Source organism: Dermacentor variabilis, chromosome 7, assembly GCF_050947875.1.
Source record: "Dermacentor variabilis isolate Ectoservices chromosome 7, ASM5094787v1, whole genome shotgun sequence".
In the NCBI taxonomy this organism is placed as follows: domain Eukaryota; kingdom Metazoa; phylum Arthropoda; class Arachnida; order Ixodida; family Ixodidae; genus Dermacentor; species Dermacentor variabilis.
In genome coordinates this window covers 14,801,255-14,827,833 of record NC_134574.1, presented here as the reverse complement: position 1 = coordinate 14,827,833, position 26,579 = coordinate 14,801,255, and the positions used below count along the sequence as shown (strand labels likewise).

General features: G+C 47.0%; 1 protein-coding gene across 4 annotated transcripts in view; it reads right to left on the bottom strand.

The window, feature by feature from the left end:
* Window positions 1-642: 642 nt before the first annotated feature.
* LOC142587341 (mitochondrial-processing peptidase subunit alpha) overlaps window positions 643-26,579 on the bottom strand; it is a 233,772-nt gene continuing 207,835 nt past the window's right edge. For all 4 annotated transcript variants that reach the window (XM_075698266.1, XM_075698267.1, XM_075698268.1 and 1 more), the window contains one exon: window positions 643-939. In XM_075698266.1, the coding sequence (XP_075554381.1) occupies window positions 764-939 (176 nt within the window). In that variant the 3' untranslated portion in view covers window positions 643-763. The remainder of the gene's footprint in view (window positions 940-26,579) is intronic.

Below are 26,579 nucleotides of genomic sequence, written 5' to 3'. Positions count from 1 at the left end.
CTTTTAAGCTCTTTCTTCCCACTCCAGTCGGGCGGCCGCAAAGTCCAGAGACATTGAAGGACTTTGTGGCATCAATGCGCAACTGGAACAGTTAACAAGTGCGCACTGGATGAGATCTGTGCGACAGCTTTTAATACCTGATGCAACGAGCTGCCGCTATTCCAGCTACACCTCCGCATGGAGACTGGAGCTTCTCTTTTACCTAGTGTGACTCATCTGGAGCTCAATGAAATGCTCCTCTTTCGCGTCATGTGTAATGTTTACTGTTCAACTCACTGAACCAAATACAGCGCAAACAGAGCAGCGACAAGCTCTTGCAGAAGTGAAGACGCATCACCTTCTAGCTTGCCCACATCACACAGTATAAGGAGGCCATGGTCTGGCATCACGATGCTCTAATCTGGCTCTTTAGCAATAACGGCATCACCACCACCTCGCTTGTAAGATATTCTGCTATCTGTTTCTTTCTCAGCTGTGCTGCTCCTCCTTCTTGCAAAAAGAATTGATCTATGGCACACTGGAGGGCAACTACCACTTTCTGTGGTCCAAGAGCTTGAACAAACAGTTACTCACTGTACCAAGATCTGAGCACACTGTGCTTTGCAGTCTGTGGCAGAAGGTGAGCAATAAGCCAGGCCACCGTGCAGTGGGAAACATTTATTGAGCCTCGTGCGATGGTGATGTCTGGTTCCGGCGCGCACTGGTAGGCCCGCCCTGGTAAGGTGTCACCAGCCAGCTTGGATGCATAGTAAACAATGCACAGTCAGCGTCCGAACAGCGAGAACCGGCGCGGAGGCAGTACACCATCCTTACTCAGCAGGCCCACCTCGATGTCCTCCAGTGCTGGCAGGCCCCGCAGGTTGCCTAAGGCAGCCACTGACGCCCGTGCTCGAAGCATCCGCTGCACCACACGCTCAATGTCGTCCGCCTTGATCTTGCCTGCAACGGGGATGGATGGATATGTGTTGATTCTTCTGGGAGACAATTATCAACTGCTGCATACGCACTGCACTGTCTCGTTTCTGCGAAACAGTCCAACCTGTAATGCATCTTAGTAAACCAAAAGCACCTGCTCAGACACTTTTTCGAGGTCCTGCGTGGGAGGCCGACCACTCAATAATAATATGGTAAAAAAGGCACAAGACGTGACTTAAGAGGAAGCTTTATCTCTGGAGCTCGTATCTAAGTACATGGGAATGAAGAAATCGTTCTTCTCGGCAACCACTGCACTGATTTTGATGGCCTGTTGCATTTAAAAGAAAGAGCTATAACCTAGTGACAGCAGGCCATCGCAATTTTAGAATAGAAAATTCCTAGATTAACAAAAAAAGTTATCAAATTTACAACTTGGTAGCTCTGGAATAAATTACTTTCACAATTACTTAAACTCTACCTAACAGACAGCTAAAATGGACAAAATTGTTATATTAGACAGCGCTCTAAAGCAGTGAAAAGTCCGAGTGGCGCCCTCTTGCGAGTGACATTGCTTCTGCTCGCTTCGCTGCCGCTCTGTGCATACTCTGGGTATTGGGTACTCTGACCGTACTCCCTGAAGGATGTTTCAGCTGCTTTCTGCTGTCACACCTAAACTGCATTTTTGTTCTTCCGATACAGCAAGAATTGTGAAAATATGTGGCTTGGATATCACAAGCTATGTAGCATTGAAGGGATCTGCTGCTTGCATGTCTAGCGCCGTGTCTGTCCACAAATTTTGCACAATAAGAATATCCATGAATTCAGCATACAAAATATTGTATGAGGCTTCATGCATTACATAACGTTACCTTAGCACTTAGTTATGCCAGATGTTGCATTTTGCATGGGAAAACAATCTTGGTATTTGGTGTCAATAGAAAGGATACTGCATACGAAGCTTTCATAAGATTCTTCCTGCTCCGGTGAGTTGTTCTAGTCAGATGTGGGCATGGTTATAACGTGAAAAAGAAAGAGCTAGGCATGCACTTTGTGTTAAAATGTTTACTGCTTTTTTACCGTTTTCCAATACAGCCTTCCCAAGATCTCCCATCAACAAGATTCAACAAGGACCGCAGCTGAACACGGAGATAGGCACTCGTTAGATACTGACACAAACATGTGGGGCTCCCGCACTGCAGAACGGCGCGCGCAAAGGTCGGCGCCATGAAAGACAAAGTGCGTAAGCTGCACGCTCTTCTTCTGACCTGCCATTAAAGAGAAACGTCTCTTTTGTAACACTCTGTCTCCAACCTACGTTACATTTTTCTGGTGGAGGTGCTGGGTACATGCTACCACTCCCAGATCGAACAACGTATACAAGCCCAGTACGAAGTCCAGTCGAGCTGACTCCTGTGCACGTACGGACAAGCCGCCGGCTTCAAAAACTGCCACCTGAGCACGAGCCACTACCTAACCAAGTCAGAAAGATGAGTACGTCGGTTCCATCATCTTCCTCGACCGCGCCGACCGAGCTCTTCCTCAACCGCCGCGAATCCCCACGTCCTTCCATGGGGACATCTTCGAGGATGTAGAGGACTGGCTCGATCACTTTGAGCGTGTCGCAGAATACAACGGCTGGACTCCAGAGCACAAGCTACGCAATGCCTACTTTGCCCTCGAGGGCTATGCGCGGACATGGTTCGAGAACCGTGAGGCGGCCGTATCGACATGGGACAAATTCCGACGGCAGCTAATCGGCACATACGCCAGTCTCGATCGCAAGGAGCGAGCTGAATCTGCAATTCAATCGAGAGTATAGCGGCCGAACGAAAGCGTCGCAATGTTTGTTGAAGATATGTGCCGACTTTTCCGATGCACGGATCCCTCCATGCCGGAAGAAAAGAAGCTTCAGGAACTTGATGCGCGGTGTCAAGCAAGAGTTATGCGGTGGCCTAATACGCAATCCACCAAAGACCGTTGCAGAGTTTCTTGCGGAAGCCATATCTATGGAAAAGGCACTGCAGCAGCGAACACGGCAATACAACCGCGACATGTCGACCCTATCGCGTGACCCTCTCGCTATGCCCTTGGGCAATACCGATGCCTTGCGGGAGCTCATTTGGTTTGTTGTTCGAGAAGAGCTCCAAAAGCTTCAGGTGGCTCCAGCATCGGTACAGCGACTCGCTCTGGCTGAGGTCGTCCAGGAAGAAATCAGGCAGGCAGTAAAAATCCCAGAGTGCAGCGAGAAACCACAGTACGAGGTACGGCAGCCACAGCCTCGTATGTCGTATGCGGAAGCTGTGCGAAGTTCGTTGTCTGCGACTTTTCACGATGCGCGCGACGTCCCGGCCTATAATGGTGTGCGCGCCGTTAAACAACTGGCGACTTCAGGTCCCGCCGCACGCCATTCATTGCCGAAATACGACCACCCCGCAAGAGCGACGTATGGCGCACCGCAGACCGGAGGCCCTTGTGTTTTCATTGCGGTGAAGCCGATCACCTCTACACGGCGTGTCCTTACCGCCGAGCTGGGCTCCGTGGATTTTCACTGAATGCGCCGTGCCCGCGCAATGGTGAACGCCCCCTGGAGATTAAAGCATACCTCGCGGACGCCAGGACCTCGTTCGCCCCACGATTCCGTGAACCCCGGTCACCGTCACCCGCCCGAAACAGGTCTTCCAGCCCCCTCTTCACGTCGAGAGCAACGAGGCGTCAGTCACCCAGCCCTGCCTCCCGGGAAAACTGAGTCCAGCGACCTGCGGAGGTGAGGTCGCTGACATTGCCAACACTGAAGATCCTCCACTACGACGACCGCCATATGATGTAATTGAGACACAGAGAAAGCAGTGTAATTCCGTGTCAGTATCGTGCGACGTACCAGTTACCATAGATGACCAAGAAGTCACGGCGTTGATCGACACGGGTGCGGACACGTCTGTTATGAGCCAGAATCTCGCGCGTATACTAAAGTTTCAACACAATGGACCGGAACTCAGATGCGTACTGCAGGAGGGCATCTCATAACTCCAATGGGCCGGTGCACGGCGCGAGTGAACATTCGGGGCTTCACGTACATCGGCGACTTCGTCATTCTTCCTGAATGTTCAAAGGAACTTATACTCGGCATGGATTTCCTTCAGGCGAACGGTGCCATCATCGACCCGCAAGAGTCTAGAGTCAGCTTCGCTACTACGCAAGCCATAGAGTTTCTCACTACATTACCTAGAGAGAAATCTGGCGCTGCTGCGCTGTGGTATGCATGGGAATGTCGGTATATTGTGGATTCGGATTGGCATCGTTCCCGTAGAGACAGGACACCTTGAAGACGCGCTTGGCAAGTACCGTTCCGTCTGTCACAATGATTCATTTTCTGCTAGAACAGCACGTGAAAAGCTGTTTCAGCTTTATTATTATGCGAAAACATGTTTTGTTTAACTATGAGAACTCGTTATTGTGTGTACGACTACATGTTACGTAAAAAGGATCAGCGGGCCGCTAAAGTTGGAGGACAGACGACAAGGTTGGCGCTCGCTTTGCAACAGTTGGTCGTCTTTTCTTGCTTTTCTTCGCTTGGTCATGCATCGTGGGTGAGTAAAGATGTAATATGCGTGAATGGAAACATTTTATGAAGATTTTACTTTGAGAACGCGTTATTTGCGTAGCCATATCCACGTTTTAGACGAAGCCTCTTACAACACCAGCCAACACGAGCCTCGCAGACACATATACCGTCATTCCCATGACGGCACGGTGCCCCCTTAAGAAACTCCCATAGACGGTGGCGCCAGATTACCCTCTAGGTGTTATAGTGAGAAACTCTATGACGCAAGCTATAGCGAACAGTAATGACGACGACTATGACGTCCCGCTTCGCGTAGCTGACGATCACGTCACGTTGCCACCCAAGAGCTGTGTTCTTACCCTTGTCCGATGCGACATGGAGGACGCCGCCGAAGGAATTGCTGAGGCAAACATGCCCCTGCTTCTTGAGCGCCACATTTGTATAGTCAGAGGGCTTCTTCAGGTGCAAAACAAATGTTCAGTCGTTTTGCTAACGAACTTTAGCAAAGAGTATCGGTATGTACCACGAGGAACAACAATCGCATTCCTTCGCGAAATCAACTGATGTAACTGTCATTGCTACATTTGAAACCGCATCGTGTCAGCATACAGGGTTACCCAGCCTAAAAGAACGGATTCATGTTAATGCCGCTCTGCCAGACCACCAGAAAGATCGTCTACTGAGTCTCGTGAATGAATTTGAGGACTGTTTTTCAACGTCATCCAAAGTGCTGTGCACGTCCATCACAAAGCACCACATCATTACGGACGAATCCGCACGTCCTGTCTGTCAGCATTCGTAAAGAGTGTCTCCAGTGGAAAGGGAAGCGATCAAGCATCAGGTGAAAGATGCTCCAAGACGACGTGATCCAGCCATCCACCAGCCCGTGGGCCTCCCCTGTAGCGTTAGTCAGAAAGAAAGACAACACGCTACGCTTCTGTGTAGATCACAGAAAGTTGAACCGTGTCACCAAGCGCGATGTTTATCCATTGCCACGCATCGACGACGCACTGGACTGTCTACAACATGCCAAGTTTTTTTCATCGTTGGATCTTAAATCAGGGTATTGGCAAATCAAAGTTGATGAACAGGATCTTGAAAAAACAGCGTTTGTGACACCTGACGGGCTCTATGAGTTCGAAGTTCTCCCCTTCGGTCTCTGTTCTGCACCTGCCCCCTTTCAGCGGATGATGGATACCGTGCTTGCTGAACTCAAATGGCAAACCTGCCTCGTATACTTGGACGACGTCGTTGTGTTCTCGAGCACGTTTGACGAACATCTCGCATGACTGGAGTGTTCTCGCTGCGATCTACACTGCCGGCCTCACCATCAAGCCTGAAAAATGCTAGTTCGGGTTCCAAGGGCTCAAATTTCATGGCCATGTCGTTGGTCCTCAAGGTGTCCGACCAGACCCCGACAAGTTAGCTGCCGTCTCCGAGTTTTCGCCACCCACAGACAAGAAGGCTGTCTGACGCTTCCTTGGTTTGTGCGCATATTATAGGCGCTTCCTCGAGGGATTCTCGAGAATTGCTGAGCCTCTGACACGGCTTACACGTGATGATGTGCCTTTCATTTGGGCGGACGAGCAGCAGCAGTCATTCAATGAATTGCGGAAGAGCTTGCAAGAGGCCTCAATACTTGCTCATTTCGACGAAGACGCTGACACTGAAATTCATACTGATGCCAGCAATGCGGGTCTCAGCGCAGTTCTTGTGCAGTGGCAAGCTGGTGCGGAACGCGCCATTGCTTATGCAAGCCGTAGTCTCACCAAGGCTGAGAAAAACTACTCAACAACTGAAAAAGAATGCTTAGCGGTTGTGTGGGCCATTAGTAAATTCCGACCCTACTTGCACGGTAGACCCTTTAAGGCAGTCAGTGACCACCACGCCCTGTGCTGGCTTGCCAACCTCAAGGATCCTTTATGCAGACTAGCACGTTGGAGCCTGCGCCTACAAGAGTATGACATTACAGTTGTCTACCCATCTGGAAGGAAGCACAGTGAAGCTGACTGTTTGTCATGCGCACCACTCCCTACGACGTCATCGGACCCTGACCATGACTTGCCATTTCTCGGCGTTATCGACGCCATAAAAATGGCTGAGCTGCCGCCGCTGATCGAGCACTTTCAAGGAGTTGAAGGTGTTTTACCCCACTCACTCGTGCGCGGCTGATCGTCATACTACTTGCACAATAACGTGCTTTACAGGAAAAACTGCGGAAATGGTCCCAATACGTACCTCCTTGTCGTGCCGTCGGCGCTGCGCCAAGACATTTTGCAAGCGTGCCATGATGAGCCATGCGCGGGACACCTGGGATTCGCTAAGACATTAGCAAGGATACGACAGAAGTATTACTGGCCCCGGCTTTATTCTTCTGTACAACGGTACGTGAAGACCTGCCGCGATTGTCAGCGCCGCAAGAAACCACCAGTCAAACCGGCCGGCTTTCTCCATCCTGTAGACCATCCTCAAGCACCGTTCCAACAAATAGGAATGGATCTACTTGGGCCATTCCCACTGACCTTTTCACGCAACTGATGGATAGTCGTCGCTACAGACTACTTAACCCGGTACGCCGAAACCGAAGCTATCCCTCAAGCAAACTCGTATGAAGTGGCCAAGTCCTTTGTACGCCACATCGTCCTACGACACGGTGCACCGTCTGTTCTCATCACCGACCGTAGTACAGCATTTACAGCGGTACTTATGCAGGATGTTCTCCAGCTGACGCATTGCTCTCACCGCAAGAGCACTGCGTATCACCCTCAAACCAATGGATTAACTGAACGTCTGAACAGAATGCTGGCTGATATGCTCTCCATGTATGTCGACGTAGAGCACAAGACGTGGGACGAGATTTTACCCTATGTGACTTTCGCGTTTAACACTGCTGTACAGGAGACTACACAGTTTACGCCGTTCGAACTTATATATGGGCTCCACGTCACGTCAACACTTGACGTCGTGCTACCTCTGGCTGATAATAGCCCGACCAGCGAACATGCGGAAGAGTTTGTACAAAGAGCCGAAGAGGCACGCCAGCTTGCTCGGCATCGTATCCGGAGCCAACAGACAACCTTCGATACAACCGGGGTCGACGTGACGTCCATTGCAATACCGGCGCCTGCGTGTGGGTCTGGACGCCTGTCTGTCGCCCTGGACTCTCGGAAAAGTTGATCCGCTGGTATTTTGGTCCCTACAAGGTTACGTGCCGCCTCAGTGACGTGACCTACGAAGTCGTCCCCTGCAGTTCTGACCCCGGTTCGCTCCGTCGTTGTCCTCGCGCTGAAGTTGTTCATGTAGTGCGCATGAAACCATACTATGCGCGTACGTGAACGCCGAGATGCACCTGAGGAGCTCCACTTATTATGTCGCTGAAAGAACTTTGTGACGCGACCGAAATGGTCAGTTTTCGCGTGGGGGGCAATCGACACAAAGATGTGGGGCTCCCGCACCGCAGAACGGCGCGTGCAAAGGTCGGCGCCATGAAAGACGATGAAGTGCGTAAGCTGCACGCTCTTCTTCTGACCCGCCATTAAAGAGTAACACTTTTGTAACACTCCGTCTCCAACCTACGTTACAATATACCCGTTGTGCTTGACGTTAGTGCCTTATTGGAAACGGGTGTTGACTAATAAAGCCTGTGGCAGAAAGCTAGCGATAGATTTTAGAGAAGTTATCGCGCTGGAACGCAAATTCGTACTGCTGGTGGGCATATCGAAACACAGCTGGGCACGTACGCGGCAAGAGAACAAACCTGTGGGTCTACATTTCCAGCCAACTGCCCAGCACTCTGCGACTGCTCTCGGGTATAAACTTCCTGCAAGAGTATGGAGCTTACACAGACCTCTGAGAGTGCAGTCACCTTCTAGGCACACAGAGCATCAGACACCATTGATAATTGCTGTCTCAATGCGCTTCAGGTTCACGGCGACATAGCCTTAGAAACAAGGGACACTGAACGAGCACGCCGCCTCTGCCTCTGTACCAATAGCAACAATCATCCTACAATTGTAAGGTTTGTTTTTTTAAATTAAAACAACAGACCCTGTCATACGGCCGCAAGTTGAGAGGAACTGGCTACAGTATTTGTGAGGATTTCCCTTGTCCGGTGCAATGTGCTAGGAAGTATGTTATGCAGGGTGTCTACTAAATTGACATTTACAAATTCCCTGAGATTTTCCCTAAGTGCCTTTGCAAAATTTTCTGAGTGACAGAACTTTGTTTTATGCTAAGACCAGCTGACACCATGTTGCCCAATGCTAAAAAAGGACTTAATCCAGTTTCAATAGTAAGGAGCATCATTTATTTTATTCAAAAAGAAAGCACAAGGGAGGGGTTAGTAACATGCACAGCGAATAAAATATCTTTGAAAAAACGGTAAAACTCATTGCAAATCAAGTCGAACATTCTCAAATATCAATAAAAAGGAGATGTGCACAGAAACAAATGTTTTCGAATATCAGCTATTTTTATCAATTGATAACAAGCTCATTGGTATGAGGCCCAAACTTTGTCACAAGTGAGATTTTCAACAACTGGTGTGTCAACTTCAACTGTCCTGACATATTCTCAGCCTGCGCACAACACCGCAGTGTTGTATTTCACAGCTTTAAACAGCTTATTTTGATTTTGATAAGGGACACCTGCATCTCGGCATCAGCCAACACTTTGTTTTTTTGAGCTCAAACTCCTTGAAAGAAGCGGCGGCAGGTTTCCTTTCCCGTTCATTCCTCAATGTGTAGGTCCTTTCTGTTCCCGTCTTCCTTCCACTGTGCGTCCGCCCTACGGACCATTTGAAGCATGCTCTTCGTCAGTTGCACAGTCAACTGACGAATTTTTCTGACTGCCTAGGGGCCACGAAAACGTCCGTACGTGAGTACTGGTAAGACACAGCTGTTATACACTTTTCTCTTGAGGGATAATGACATCCAGCTGTTCATGATCTCAGAATGCCTGCCAAATTCGCCCCAGCCCATCCTTATTCTTCTGATTATTTCCGTCTCATGATCTGGATCTGCAGTCACTATCTGCCCTAAGTAGATGCATTCCCTTACCACTTCCAGTGCCTCGCTACCTATTGTAAATTGCTGTTCTCTTCCGAGACTGTTAAACATTACTTTAGTTTTCTGCAGATTAATTTTTAGACCCACTCTTCTGCTTTGCCTCTCCAGGTCAGTGAGCATGCATTGCAATTGGTCCCCTGAGTTACTAAGCAAGGCAATATCATCAGCGAATCACAAGTTACTAAGGTATTCTCCATTAACTCTTATCCCCAATTCTTCCCAATTCAGGTCTCTGAATACCTCCTGTAAACACGCTGTGGGTCTCAGACCGCATCTCCCTGCCTGACGCCTTTCATTATTGGGATTTTGTTGCTTTCTTTATGGAGGACTACGGTGGCTGTGGAGCCGCTAAGATATCTTTCAGTATTTTTACATACGGCTCGTCTACACCCTGATTCCGTAATGCCTCCATGACTGCTGAGGTTCCGACTGAATCAAACGCTTTCTCGTAATCAATGAAAGCTATATATAAGTGTTGGTTATATCCCCCTTTCTCTATCACCTGATTGATAGTGTGAATATGGTTTATTGTTGAGTAGCCTTTACGGAATCATGCCTGGTCCTTCGATTGACAGAAGTGGAAGGTTTTGCTGATTCTATTTGCAATTAGCTTAGTAAATAGTTTGTAGGCAACGGACAGTAAGCTGACCGGTCTATAATTCTTCAAGTCTTTGGCGTCCCCTTTCTTATGGATTGGGATTATGTTAGCGTTCTTCCAAGATTCCGGTATGCTCGAGGTCATGAGGCATTGCGTATACAGGGTGGCCAGTTTTTATAGAAATGTATAATTCTTCCGTGTATAATTAAGGAATACATACTATGTCCCGTGACAATTGCCCCTTTCCACGCTTATGCTTCGCCGCATAACATTAGTGCATTGAGGTGAAGCTGACTTTCGGCACCCGGCATTATGCAACGCGCCGTGCTTTCCGAGGTTCGAAGCCAATCGCGAGGACCACTAAGGCTGACAGCGGCGAATTCTTTAAATGAAAAACACGGCGCCGAACGTCAAGAACAAACGTTGAAGCAGCTAGGCCTTGCGTTTACCACGGCGGCGAGGTAATCAAAACGGCGGCAGTGGTGGCCTTGATTAATGGCGTTTCGGACCTGCCGTCACGGCAAAAAGTCTGGAAAATCGGACGACGAAAGGCTCTTGCGTCCGAAATTTCAGATGTTCTTATAGACTGACTCTATTAGGTACGTGCATGGTGATGCCGCTATGGTGCCGTGAAGCCGTCTGAATTATCGGGCGTCCGGAAAGTCGGCCGATGACTGTACACTGGCAACTCCTCCGACGACACGGCGTCAAAAGACGATTCGTTACGATCCCTCTCTGTTACGCGAGCCAGCATTACCGCGACTTTCATTCCCTTTAAATAAAATTACAGCTAATTTTCCCTGATAGAAGCACAGATTCCCTGAGTTTTCCTTGAGTATTTCCAGACTATTCAAAATCCCTGAGAATTCCCAGTTTTCGCGGTTGGTAGACACCCTGCTTATGCCTTTGCAAAGAGCAAATCTGCTCCATTTATGTTGCGTTACAATGTTCCTCGGAATGAAATGCTAGGTTTATAACGAGGCCTCAGAAAACGTAAAGGAAACACAATAGCAACTCCCTGTTGTAGTCAGTACACACATTATGCAAATACCACCCGTCGTGCTAGTATATAATTTCCTACAGTCTATACTAATACAAGCAGTTTCCTCCCCAAATGCGAGCTATTAATTATTTAATCTAGCCTCTTCATCCAGATGCGATATACTAATACAGTTAAACCTTGATATAACAAACTTTAGTATAAGAAAATTCTCTATATAACTAGGTATTTAACTTTTCGTAACATCTTGTCCATAGAACACCATGTAATTAGAACCTCAATGTAACGAAGTGTTTGCATGCGATTTCAATATAATGAAATTTCGCTTCAGCAGCAATGGAATGCCGAGACAATAAATGGAAACTTCCACAGACACAGATGGTCAAATTATTGAATTACAATTAAGCGGCTGCTTTCAAATGCACCTCTCAAATCATGCGGGGCGCGACAAGAGCGACCACCGAAGCGAGACCACATCATGTTCCGTATAAAATCCAAGTGCGATAAGATCCTATCGCGCTCTGCGCACTTTGTGCTTTAGGTGCGAGGGTGAGGAAGAAACATGGTGGCTTCACGCACGAGTGCTGCCTCCCCACAAGAACAAAGGGAAAGAGGGGGAGAGGAGAGAGTTCAGGATAATGCGATCAAAAGCGTGCGAGGGGCGGGGGAGGGAGGTAAGCTGGTGCGCGTCGCGGCCGTGGCTGCACATGGCTGTAAGCGGGGCTGAGTACATGCGCAGCCCCGCACTCTGCTTCAGAAGTAATCTGCCGCGTGTACAAAGAGCGGGTGTGCTGAGATGGCGTGGCATCATGGAAGCTGTCTTCCTGCGTGTTTAGTATTGAAGGTTGTGTAATCTAGAGTTTCCGTGACTTATTGGAGCGAGAGGCAAATGAAGCATCTGCCCTCCCCCCCACCTGCCTGCGCTTTTCATGATAGTATCGTCCCAGTGCGGGCGCGCTACCAGCCGTGGGGGCGGAACACAAGCTAAAGCGTGGTTGGCTTCGTTTCATTCATACCGCCTGTGTGAAGATATCGTCGACGTGGCATGAAACCATATCATTTGTCACTGACTCCCTAACTCACCTAAATAAATTGTTTTCTTATTCAAATTTGCTTTGGAACATTCTCTGGCCGCTTTCCATGTAAGGAAAATCGATCGGCGACTACTTGTTTGCATAAAAGGTCGAATTTCAATAAAACAATATTTCGATATAACGAAGCTAATCGCTAATTTTACTTACTTCGTTATATCGAAGTTTAACTGTACTTACTGAAATGTGGCCTACTGATCACTTGTCTGACACTGAGGTCTTGGAAGACTCACTCGGTTTCCATACCTTCTGTAAGGATTGTCTACACATCCGGGGAGGCTGTGTTCTTATCGCTGTGAATGAACGGCTACATTGTTCGTTCAACAGCAGTTCATTTGACCTCAAAATCCTATGGCTTCTTTCTTGTGCTGCACCCCAAATTAACCTGCTAGGTGTTTGCTACTGGCTGCCAACTAATGACCCAAACTTTGCCATAAGAGTAACATCCTTATTCAGCTCTCAAGTAGACATAGGAATGCAAATATTTTATTATTTGGCGACTTCAGCTATCCTGGCATTGACCGGAGTACTAGCTTATCTTCAGGCACAACTCGACCGGAAAAAATGTTTCTTGATTCTCACCTCAATTTCAACATAACCCAATTATTGACTAAACCAACACAAGTCACAGCAGGCAGCGCCAACATATTGGACTTGATACTAACGAATAATTCAGAGTCTTTTCTTACAAAAATACCTACGAAAATTAAGTGACCACAAATTAGATCATTCAATTTTCATCCTTACATCGCCACTGAGACAAACTTGCACTAAAACTACATGCCTTTACCACAAGGGTGACTACGACACCATAAACAGCGAACTTGCTTCCTTCTACGCTGTTTTTTCATATACTCTTAGTAGTCGTTCATTAGAACAGAACTGATCGCTGTTCCATAAAAATATTACCGAATTCACAACAGTCCACATTTCTGTTACATATTGTACCAACGAACCGGAACTGTGGTTCATGATATCCTTTAAAGGATTATAAACCAACAACAAACAAAAAAACGGCTTTTCCGTTCTGCGAAGCTGAAACATGTCTGTTGGCACGGGAAAAATATTGCGCGGCTGAGAAAACATACATGAACACTATTTCTCGTGAAAAATACTTTTTTTTTTAACATATTACGTTACCCAATGTGCTAAATACAAACCCCCAAAAATTCTGGCAAATCCTAGATCCCAAGGCAATGGGCATCGTCACCTTCATTGATGATACTGGCATGGTGATCAGTAGCTCCAACTGCGCAGGTGCATTCATGCATTCAACTGTACTTTTTCATCTGTCTTCACCATCGAACCCGACACACCCTTGCTGTCAGCGCCTGTGCAGTTTGCTGAGCCGCCAATCTTGTTCAATACCAACGGCATCAAATCTATCTTAGACAAAATCAAACTATCATCCTCATCCAAACCGATGAAATCAACTCTAAGCTACTGAAAAGCAAAAACATATATGGCATGTTTACGCCTACTTTTCACTCAGTCATTGTCTTGCAGTAGCATCCTGCATGAATGGAAGATGGCAACAGTCATTCCAGTCTACAAATCTGGAAGTAAAAGCTTTGCTTTAAGCCTTTACTATCCAGTACTATGCACTATGCACTACTATGTACTATGCACTAACCAGTATACTATGCAAGATCATGGAGCACATAATCTACTCTTAAATAATGCAGCACCTGGATACCAACAACTTCCTCCATTTTTCAAAACATGGTTTCTGTAAAGGGTTATCATGTAAAACACAACTAGCCATGTTCATTTCTGACTTAAATGCTAATCTGGACCATAACATATAAATTGATGCCGTTTTTTGTTTGACAATGTATCTCGCCAACGCTTACTACTGAAACTATCCCAACTGAACCTGCACCCCGACATCCTAAAATGGATAGCATAGTTCCTTACTAATCACTCTCAGTCGGCAAAAATAAATAACCACTCTCTCCCAGTAACATTGGGCATTACCCAAAGATGCATTCTTGGCCCGCTACTCCTCCTAATTTATATTAAGGACCTTCCACTACAGGTGTCTTTACAAATCCGAATGTTTGCAGACAACTACATCATTTACCAAACATTTCACAACAGTACTGACCAGCAGCTACAGCTTGACCACAACAAGGTACAAGATTGATGCAACAACTGGTTTAGGACCCTTAACTCTGTTAAATGTAAACCAATAGCTTTATCTTGCGGCCAGCATACTCTATCTATTCTTTACTGCGTTACTAATACATCCTAATAATACTAATACATAGACATTTAAATACTTAGGCATCACCCTCTCTAATGATCTAAACTGGCGAGCACACATCACAAACATCGTATCCACCGCTGATGATACACTGGGGTTTTTGAAATGACATCTCTGACATGCACCACAACACGTTAAACTGCTTGTGTACAAAACACTCAGATGTCCCAAACTTGAATATGGATCTATCTCTTATTATATCTTGAATATATCTGGAGCCCGCACCAGACACATTGTTACGGTGAGCATTCACTCAACAGTAAATGGCTGTCAATTGGCTAGTTAAGAATGCACAGGGCACACAGGTTTTAACAGGTCTTTCAGTCTGACAAGAGAGACTCTGACCCCACCCTACTACGTCTTTGTCTTCGCCACTGTTCGTATTATCCCCGGCCGGTGACGCACCGTCCAGGTGCTGGTTGTGGTGAAAATGGGTTATCACAGTTGTAACGCTTGCGGCGGCTAACATGTACGATGTCCCTTCGAGGTGTGGCCACTGATGAAGTGGATGCCATGGGAGTTATCTCATAGGTGAAAGGAGTCACCTGGAGCAGCACACAGTAGGGCCCGAAGTACTGCGACATTAACTTATCACAGAGGCTGACACGACGCGATGGGAGCCAGAGAAGGACAAGAGAGCCCGGTGGAAAAGCAGTATCCCAGTGTCGATGATCGTAAATGGACTTGCGCATAGGAAGCCGTGGACATGGATGCTGGATAAGAAAGGAGCAAAGTGTGAAATGGTAATAAGGGATGGCGGCCAAAGAGAAAATAGAAGGGTGAGTAGCCAGCAGTGTTATGACGCGATGAGTTGTATGTAAATATGACGAACGGAAGGGCAACGCCTGAATCGTAGTGATCATGAGAAACGTACATGGACAGCATATCGGTCAATGTACAGTTAAGGCATTTGGTGAGTCCATTGGTTTGAGGGTGATATGAGGTGGTGAAGTTGTGATGAGTAGCACAAGTAGATTGTCAACAACACGAGACAGGAAATACTCACCGCAATCTGTGGGTAGGTGACATGGAGCACCATGTTGGAGGATGATGTCGTACACTAGGAAGTCGGCTACATCCGTAGTGCAGCTAGTTGGCAACACTCAACACTCGAGGAAGTGCATATCGCGTGGTATATTCTGTAGCGACTGCAATCCATTTGTTACCTTTCATAGAAATTCATACCTGCCAACTTGAAGATTTGAAAATTCGTAAAACTATCGCGGCGGTGAGAAGGGGGGAAGGGGGGGTGCGTGGCAGCGCTCTTTTTTTTTTTTAAGGGATTTACCTTCTGTGACAAGCTTACTCACATTTTCACAACTGCAAGTAAAATCCATGTCTTGGAGAGCAAAGAGCGAAAACTCCACTGGCGCATAATTTATTTTTGCAATGCTTTTATTGTTGCCGACTTTGTTTGCTTCAGAAACTTGTCCGTGTAAGTTTGCTCAAAGCAAGCACCACTCTGGTGCCCCTTGACCATCAGCAGACTTTCGAGTGTTTTCTCACACACAGATGAGCGAAATGGCGCTTGAGTTTTGTTCACAGTGCTGAATATTCTCTTACATTCAGCATTGCTGTGGGGAATGGAGAGAATACCCAGCATAACCAATGAAATTCTGTGGAGCCTTCAAACGCTTCACGTTTGACACTTCGCAATTAGGAAACGTTTGACACTTCAAACGCTTCCTAATTGCGACCACAGCACGTCGCACCTTGGCTCATTCAATATGTCGGCTGGAACCTGATATGCTTGCAAGTCGGCAAACTCGACTTCAAGTACATCGATTACTTCTTCTGATTCTGACAGGGTTCATGCTGGTGTAGATGACAAAAATTTAAGGGTTTTCAAGGAATTTTAAGGCCCTATATGTGGATTTTCAAGGACCACATTATCTGTTAGAAATTTAAATAGACAGATGCTCAGGGGTAGACAAAGGCTCGAAATGATGAGAATTCGCTGAAAAAGGGGATTGTCGTTGCAGCCAACGTTTTAACAAAGAAACTTGTCTTCAGACAAAACTATGGCTCCAGCGATACTTTAATTTTTTTTACCATTATTCATCACTGTTTTTCAGAGTTACACGCATGACCACTTTCAGTGTGTTAGAAGATGCAAAAATTTATTTGCTAAAGCCGATCAACCAAGCAACAAACACTCCCTCAGTCCTTAGGCGGCCTCATTTTGCTTCACCTGAATTTTTACGTCAATGTCCAAGATCTCCGGCTGCTTGCTCTTGGCAGTCTTCCTTAGGCGGTTTAACTTTATTATGCAAGTCGGGTCACTGGTTGCCTCCGCTTTTTCTGCATATGAGTCTGCTGAAGCTGTCAATTCTGCAACAGCGGCTTCTAGTTTCTTTTTCTTCCTTCTGAGAGTTTCAATCTCTTCATCAATGCAGCATTTCTTCCTCTGTTTCGCACCTTCACGCTCCTGCTTGTTCTATGTTTCCAAAAAGGCACGGTATTGGTTCCTCGCAGAAGCCACAGATGCTCTCAATTCCTTGGTGATGGGAACATTGAAAATGCCACCTGCTACGCGTACAGCATCACAGATAATGCGCTGTGAAATGCGAGACACTTCTTTCGTGTTTTCTACTGAAACCTGGCGATTCACGCTGAATCCTCTCTCTACACTTGCTTGGCCATGACTAAGTGTAAGCAGCAGTTTTCCAACCCTCCAAAGCTCGGCATATGCTGAGCCAACCTTTAAAAGTTCATAGAAAAATTTGTCAAGTGTATGCAAAGTCCTTTCAAATAACTGCAACTCATGTTTGTGCTCCTGTAGCAGCTCAATTAACTGTGCAAGCACAGTATCCCTTGACTGCTCATGGATTCTCTCTGCTGAAATGAGTGCATCCAGAACTTTCTTTAAGCCTTCCAGACACTCATCCAGCTTCGATGACATCTTCCTGGGGTCTAGTGAAGAGAGGCCTTTCACAATGGGATATCACAGGGGGCTCTTCTCCAGGATCTTTATTGTGACACTTAGAAGAAACTCCTTGCACTGCATGCGAAATGCAAATACGACTTTCACACTTACTGTGTGGCTTTTAAGAAGCTGCTTGGCTGTGTGACCGACATCTATCTTCTCGAGTGGCACATGGTTGTTTATATTTTCAAAGCCAATCTTCAGGAGGCCAGTGATTTCCACTGACGAACAGAGAACAGAAGACTTGAGAAACTTTGTTAGCAGTTTTCTGACAATATTCTCAAGGTCCTTCGCCAAAAAGAACATAACTGGCTTATCTGTCTGAAAGTGTGTCAAAAATGGCTGGAAGGTCATCGCAATAGGAAGTGCAAACTTGAGGTTTGCTACCACTGGTGGGTCAGTGAAAGTAACAAACATTCTGAAAAGAAGCACACTTGGGAAGGTTCACTTCCTTGCTTCTTGCCACTTCCACATACTCTTTGATGTCAGGCCAGAAAAGCAGAACTCGCTCTATCACCGGGACGTTCTCAATCCATCGATGTGCACAGAACTTGAGAGGAAACAGAGCTGGTCCAGTGACAGCTACAAAGTCTTCTATCCAGGTAGGTGCATCAAAAAACAGCCTGCTCATACTTGAGAGCAAAATGTGCAAGCTCCATTTGCTAGCTGCAAGACCTGCCTTGTAGGCATTATGCACAGTGTGCAAGGTTCAGCTGCCCAAGTCTAAGCACCTCACCTGATTGTTCTTCTGTAGGTGCTGCTGCAGGCCTTTGAATGCCTTGGGATTCACATTGGGTCAGTCCACTGATACTTGCATTATTTTGTGTAACGGAAGTGGTCCTAAGACACCAAGTAATTTTTCTTGCAGATCTTATGCCTTGGCATGGCCCATAAACACAGATGTGAAGTAGCGTATGGTGACCGACTGTGATGCATCCCAGTACCTTAGATGAAAATCCATTTGCTTTTGCTGGCAATTCTCATTCAGAGATTCGTCGAACAAGACAACATAGTAGTGGCTTTTCTCTATCTCCCACTACAGAGAGGAAAGAAAGAATGGCCTCAAACCATGGCACACGATATACGAGCACTTCTGCTCTCCGCATGTGAAAGATTGTGCCACTTCACTGTCAGGAAACATCCTCTGAAACAATTCATTCACCTGTGATGACGAATGATGTGAATAGTGCGATGTTATAACCTTCAATGTCCACAAAAAATTCTGCGTCAATCACAAGTTCATGCTTCTTGCATGCATCCATCATGTTTGACGACTGCGATGGCCCTGGCTGTGGTTCATTCACTTAACATTCAGAGATTGTCAGGAAGCTCCTTATCATGCAGCTACTCCCGGTGGCTTCCATGCGCTCTGTATGCTTTGCACTTCTTAGGTGGCATTTTAGTGCCGACTCCCACCCATGGCAGTGATGTCAAAACACTTACAGCAAACTTTGTATTTTACCTTGCGCGGATTTGACAAGTACGGTGCAAGCCACTCTCGGTAGTGGTCGTTGTTCACCCACGACGACTGAAATTTGCATTTTCTGGGCATTGTTGGCACGCACATTTACTGGCGCACACTACGCTGCACGTGCCCAAAATGTCATGATACCACTGTACACGCACACCCAAGCGCTACATGTGCACTAAATCTCGCGATACAACTGCACATACACAGATTAGTGCTACACGCACACAAAATGGCATGATGGAACTGCACACGCATGCATAAGTGTTACATGTGCACAAAACGTGATGATACAACCACATATGAAAGTGCTAAACACGCACAAAATGTCCCCATTCGACCATGCCACAGGAGGCACTGACTGCGCAAACCACACACACAGTGGCCACCATTTCTCGACTCAAGTGGAAAGTAGCGCAGGAAATGGGCGAGAGGAAACGGTGGGCAAGCCACTGTCATTGTGGCCAGACGTTTACGAGTGTCCGCTAGGCACATGCTTACTTGAATTTGTACGGAACTTGCACCATATTTTAACAAAATCGCAGTGGGAATTCAGGAGGGTTGAAATTTTCTCAAATACAATCACTGGAAGTTTATTAAAAATAAAAATTTGGGAAATTGAAGGATTTTCAAGGATCTGCGAAAATTCCAGGACTTTCAAGGCCTTGAAAACGATCTTTTCTAATTCAAGGGTTTTCAAGGGTTTCAAGGACCCGCATGAACCCCAGATTTGGCACTCTGCTGGGGTAGGATAGCAGGGAATGCCATAATAAAATGACGTACGCTGTTGAGTGAAGCAGTTTCCAGAGCTTGTACTTGAGCAACTTCGGCCATCTTGAGATTGGAATCTTCTAGTGGGAATTTGTGGCGAATGTAATCGCATGCTGCCGTTAAGTACAGATGTAGGGCAGAGAAGAATTGCTCTCTCAATGCAGCTCAGTGCCTCAACCACAGAGTAGGTTGAGGCACTGACCTGCCAATGACCATGTCTTCATCACCTTTCTGGTTCTCTGCAGCTCCATAGTCAACTTCCTGCAATGAATGACATGCCTTGACAACACCTGGGTGCACAAATCTAGTCAGGAGATCCTTGAAAAGGCAGTTCAAGAGTCCCCTCAGTACATGAATCTGAGAAGCCTGTGCCTGAAAAAGGCAGTTTGCCTTCTCATAAAGTGGTATAACATTTTGGAGAAAAAGACAGCATGTCCTGCTTAGCTCTGACGACAAAAAATAAAACAGCCGCTCCTCACAGGTCACGTGGCTGGCTTCCCCAGAATCCTTGGTATGAAGTTTCAGTTTTCTTGCTTGAGGTCCAGAATTAGCTCTTTTCCTCTTTAGCAAGAGTTCATCGCTGTCGGTGCGTTTTTTCCCCGAGGCCTGCAGCAGTCTTGTGAAGATGTGTAACTTTGGGGTCAGTGCAGGGTTCTTGGGGATTTGTGAGGGTCTTTGGAATTTGGTATGACTCCAAAAACAAGCTTTGCTTGCTGCACTGCTTTGTTTCAGATAAAAAAAAAAAAGCTGAGTAGTGGTTTCCACTGGTCAAGCAGCCTCTTCAAACACTTTCCCAACGACAGCCAACGTGTCGGCGAATGCTTCAACATCTTTCTGACCTCGGTGTCATGCATTTTTTGGAACTGTTTAAATCTATCTTTCCGTTTCGAGCTTTTCTCTAGGTATAAAAAAATGTGAACCAAAGCCTCACCAACCTTTACAGGAAGACATGAAGCTCCTTTTTGGGCGGCCAAAGTGATGAGAAGGCACGGGCAGCCAACCCCTGTCAAACCTGGTTGAGTCTCTCTCAATACAGTAGAAGCACTGTTTTTCTTGCCGATCATGACATTGGCATTGTCCGAACACATAACCAACAGGTTTCCAACAGGCTAATTCCGACACTTCATCTCGTCCAGAACCACATTTGCAATCTTGTGCCCCGTCGCTTCCCCTTGGATTGTCCCGACGCAAAGAAGGTGGCTTTGGACTCTATTCGTTTCTTTAATGAAATATGTCACAATAGAGTAAAGCTGTGTATCCCTATTGTTACTGCCATCCACAGCGATTGAAAATACTTGCTGTTTTAGGGCATCCAGCAAAGGAGTCTCCGCGTTGGTGGCCATTTCCCGAACAATTGACGTCGTCTTTGTTCGTCCACAGGCATATCGTTTCGCTTCTTCGCACTTGGAGAACATCTACCAGAAAAGCTGTCCGGCATGATTGTTGACATTAAGCTGGATGTTGTGTTCAACTAAAAACGCCATGAAGAGGCATTCTGCACGAATAACATGGAGTACGTTGTCGCTACGTACAAAACTTGCTAGGCTTGGCTGGCTGTCCACGGCTTGCACATATCTCTGATGCTTTTTCGAAGTGATGTGGACCTTGATGTCAGACTTGCCACCATGCAAGATGTTCACATCAAAGGCACACATGTTGCAGAATCCGAACTTATACCCTTTCTTCGACAGCCTGAAGCATGGAAATTCTGCTGCGTATGATTTCAAAAACACTTACAAGTACCGTCGGGGCTTCGAGCCCGCCATTGCACTGCGAAGCCACTACAGGCCGAAGTCACACGGCGCCTGATGCGGCAGCTAGTCACACAAAAGGCGAGGCCAACACTGCAATGACTGAAGCTGACTCAAGCCCAAACCCGCGTGGCCGCATAAACAAAGGCAACAATATGGCAACAGGTTTGCGGAGGCGCTAGAGGCACTATCGGCACTATCTAGCTTTGGATATGGATTTGTGACCCTTATAGTAGGCGAAAGAAGTCACTACAACCTTGCAGCTACTGATGATGATACCACACATACGTATTGCCCTCTCATGGTGGCGCAAGGTACCAGTGTGTAGTTTTAATACATTTTCACAATTTTTTTACACAAATAAAATATTTTTCATAAAATTTCAAGCAAGATTGGGAAGAGGACGAGTAACTCAAAGCTCACTCGATATAACAGATCGGATGAAACGTTAATTGGCTGAAGGAGACCAGCAGGTTGAGTCGTTAGTTTCTTACGGTGCTGACACAGGTCACAAGATGTTACGTAGCGGCAAACGGAATGATAAAGGCCTTTCCAGAAGAAATGTCATCATATGCGATCATAAGTTCTGGAGAGGCCTAAGTGCCAGGAAGTTGGAGCATCATCAAACTGGACGAGGACATCTCTGCGTAGATGACATGGGACAACTAGCAGGAGCTCTGTGCCGTCGGGGTGCATGTTGCAACGGTAAAGAACTTCACCCTGAAGCAAGAACATGTTGAGTGAGGAGTCAAGGGTGCCGGATTGCAGACAGTCAATAAGAGAGCAACGATGGATCTCTACATTGTTTGTCGGTGACATGGATGAAGTCTGTGATTGCTAAGACATTAGTGTCAGGTTCCATTTCAGTAGAGTCTGATGGTTCAACAGGGTGACGGGGCGACTCTCAATCGTCGTTGCCTCTGCCACTACCCCGCACCTCAACCAGATGTCCCGTGGTAGTGACGTATAAAGGACACAGCAGCAATACTGTGGAAGACGAAACTAACTTTTACTGGGTGAACCTGTGCCCACAAAAACAGGCTACACTTAAAGAATGGCGACAGCGGCGAACACAGTCGGCAATCGTCAAAATCTGATCAGTGGGTCAAGCGCATCGGCTTTTATACATCAGTCGTTGAATGTTCCAGAGTAATCGCTGGAACCTGTGTGCCTTCCACAAAGTTCTACATTATTTGCGTTGCGCATACGTGCTATCAGATTTCACAAGGTTCGGTCAGAGACAGCGTACGGAACCATCGATAACATTCCAAAAGCTTCCTATACATGCAGGTGCGTCCTGCGCTGTGCAATAACATTTGTTAGGCAGTGAAATGAGGTCACCTGATAAAGATAAACATGTACATGTGTCAATACCATTGACTGCACAGGCTCATAGTTCTTTGAATCTTGCAAAATTTGCAGCGTCGTCTCAAGTGACACAGCTTTGCGCTTTGTCAGCGCCATCTTCTTCTAAGTGGGTTGTCCGCTGCTTTGGGGCTGCTTCCAGGGCGCATTTCCGCACTCACTGAGAGACTGTAGAGAGGGCACGCGCCGCTTCACTTTTCTCCCTCTTTTCTTTGGACACGTGGAGCACAATCGTGGGCAATGCAGACGAAAAGTGGCTAGCACCATCTCGTGGTGTGCAGCGCCAACTCGCGATGCTCTCTGTAACTTTTGCAATCGGCACACAGGTAGAAGGCCCTGAGCGATAATGGTGGCATATACAAACTCACACAGGCAAGCTTTTCCCCCCATTTCGGCATCGTTTGGTTAAGGGGAACTTAGCAACGCAAATGTCACAAGTATTCAGCATGGAAAACACCATCCAGAAGGTACAATTTTGATCGTTATCTCCTACATGTTGTCAATAACATCGTTATATACTAACACATGTACTTTCACCTTCCTTCAGTGACCATTTTTCACCGGGTAACAAATCTTAAACATAACTGCATGACACAGTACATGCCTGCATGTATCAGAACTTTCTAGAATGTTATCCATAGTTCTATCTGTTGTCTGTCGTCCCCGAACCTTGCGTAATCTGATTGCATGCGCGACGGGAATTGTTTAGTACTTCCTGGAAGACACGTGGTCATCAGCGATTATACTGGAACCTTCGACGAGTCATGTATAAAAGCAGACACACTTGACTCGCTGATCAGATTTTCGCCAATCGCCTACTGCACTCGCTACTATCGTTGTGCTTGACTGTTACTTTTTTTCTGGCCACAAGTTCGCCGAAAAAGGAGTTTCGTGATTTACAGTTCTTGCTATTGTGTGCTCTGCTGTCACTACGTGACATCTGATGGAAGTGCTGCTTGTTCCCGTACCGGACACCACTGCAAAGTCATGATCCAAGCCTGAACCGCAAGGCCAGCCCCAATGCCACCACGGACGATCGAGCAAGCCTCAGGCTACAAAACCTACCCCTGTATTATGGACTTCTACCCGAGAATACCAAAAATACCATGGCGAAGTCGACAGCTGCGGTGACAGCCACAACGCTACCCCCACCAATCATGCTTCAACAACCCAGGGAGCCCCCTACTTTCCACGGAGCTTCATCAGACAGCCTGAGGGATTGGCTTAAGACATTCAAAAGAGTATCAACCTACAACAAGTGGACTGCTGAGGATAAGCTGCACCACATCTATTTTTTCACTGGAAGAAGCCGCCAGGACTTGGCTCGAAAATCGAGTCCTCGTTAACGACACTGGACTTGTTTTGCATAAAGTTCCTAAAGACATTCACAAGCATCATCAGAAGAGAACGGGCTGAACATCTACTGCAAGCACAAGTGCAGCTTCCCAACAAGAACATCACCATTTTTACGGTAGAGATCACTCAACTTTTCCGCTGCACTGACCTGGATATGACTGAGGAGAAGAAAATTCAGTTCCTCGTGCATGGGGTAAAGCAACAACTCTTCGTTGCACTTATGCGCAACCTGCCCAAGACTATAGCAGAATTTCTGATGGAGTCTATGAGGTTTGAGAGGACGCAAGAAACGCATGCTGGAAAGTACAATCGCCACTCGATGCCAGAAGACGGACATTTGGCGCGCCTCTGCTGACCGCCTGCACTGATGTCACTGCGGAGAAGCCGGCCACGTCTATCGCCGCTACCCATATCGAGATGGGACTACAAGGATTTGACATTAACGCTCCGCGTGTGCGGCAAGGCGTAAAGTCTCATGATATCACAGACTACCTCGCTCCAACGCAGTGGAGACATCGATGACCTTCTTGTTTATTGTCATCAAGGGCACTACCTGTCGCTGCAGTGCCGACCATATACTGGCCCAGCCCGGGGCCAGTCCATAAACCCATACTCGGAAAACTAAAAACAACAACCAATGAAAGTGCGGTCGCTGCCTGCTGAAGTGCTGAAGATCCTCCACCGCCGCCGCCGCCGCTGCAAGACCCATCTCGATGATGTAGCAAGGAAATACCACTGATGAGACGAACACTCGACGCAAGAAAATGATACAAGACCTGACGACCCAACGCAACATCACTAGGAAGGACAATGCGATGCAGCCGTGACCCGATGCCGCACACTAACTGCAATAGAAGACAAAGAACCACCGACCTGGATGTGCTTCTACGGCCACAAAGTCAACGCTTTTGCAGACACAGGAGCCGACTACTCCGTCATCAGCGGATTATTCGCTGCCATGTTGAAGAAAGTCAAGCCTGCTTGGGACGTCCATCAAATTTGGACAGCTGGAGGCCAACTGGAATCTGCACGGCAAGAATTACGGTTCATGACTGGGCCTATGCTGCGACATTTGTTGTCCTGCAACAGTGCTCGCGAGGCACAATTCTTGACATGGACTTCCTGAACAAACACAACGCGATCGTCGGCCTGGAGTCAAAGTCAGCAACAGTATCCGAAGATCATCATATTGCCGGTGAGCTCTCCGAGTCACCATGCCTTGAGTGTGCTAGAAGATCAAGTCAGCATTGTGCCTCGCGCCAGTGTCATTATTTCCGTTAGCACTGAACCACTGGTAGAAGGTATCATCGAGGATGACTGACAGATGTTGCTTGCCCTCAATGATACCTTCAATGATGATGCGTTCTACTGCTAGACCTCGAAATTCGTGTCTCGAGAGGAATAGCTTGATTGCATGGAGGAAAAGCAAAAGTAAAGCTGACAAACTTCAGCCAGGCATACAAACACCTCAGCAAGGGCACGGCAATTGCATACATAAAGGAAAGTGTGCAAACCAGCAATGCATTTGTCCTCTCGGATTCTGCCACGTCTACCTCTACGGCCATAGTTCCCACCTGAGCCTTCTACATAAATCCAAGTTTCCCCATAAGTAAGTAGCAACAGCTAAAAAGTCTTCTCCGACAATACAAAGGCTACTTTCGATGTTATGAAGGATTCGATAAACATGAGTGGCTAAGCATCACCATACCATATTTACTCGAAACTAACACGCACTTTTTCCAATAAAACGGGTCCAAAACTTGCGTGCGTGTTAGAATCGAGTACGACCCTAAATCTGCGTTACCATATTGCGATCTGCATTTCAAAATGGCCACCTCGTAAATGCTTTGACCCTAGCTGCCGTAGCTTCATGTGCTGTAGTACGCGTGCTTAGGCAATGCCCCCTTTTCTATAGATGCCTGATATGTGGTACAATAAAGCCGGTTCCGTGCCCTCTCCCTTTTCACGTCTCCAAGAAAAGGCAACGAGCGCTGCCTATGGCGCATGCCTGCAACCTAGATCACATGCTGCGGCCTCTGAGATCACCATGGCATCTGTCATCCGTTTCGGAAGGCCGCAAGAATGCTCCCTAGCAGACATCCCTGCATATCGGCACTATCGACGTGCCGGCAGAAGTTGCAAAGGCAACGAGCGCCGCCTTACATAATTTATGCAGAACTAAGGGAACCACCGCTACAATGGGAAAACTAGCGATGTGGCGGGCATCTAGTAAAGAAGGCTTTGGCTTATGTTAGTCCACCGTCCATCTTCCCGTTTTCTGCGTTTGCTCTATCAGCAGGGAAGTGCCGACTGCGAAGACACGCTGAGTTCACCACGATGCCACAATTAAAAGGAAAGTGATCACGTGTGCGGAGACGGACGGAAATCTGGCCACATCACGGGCGTTCGGAGTTCCCGAAACTTGTGTGTGGGACTGGCGTAAA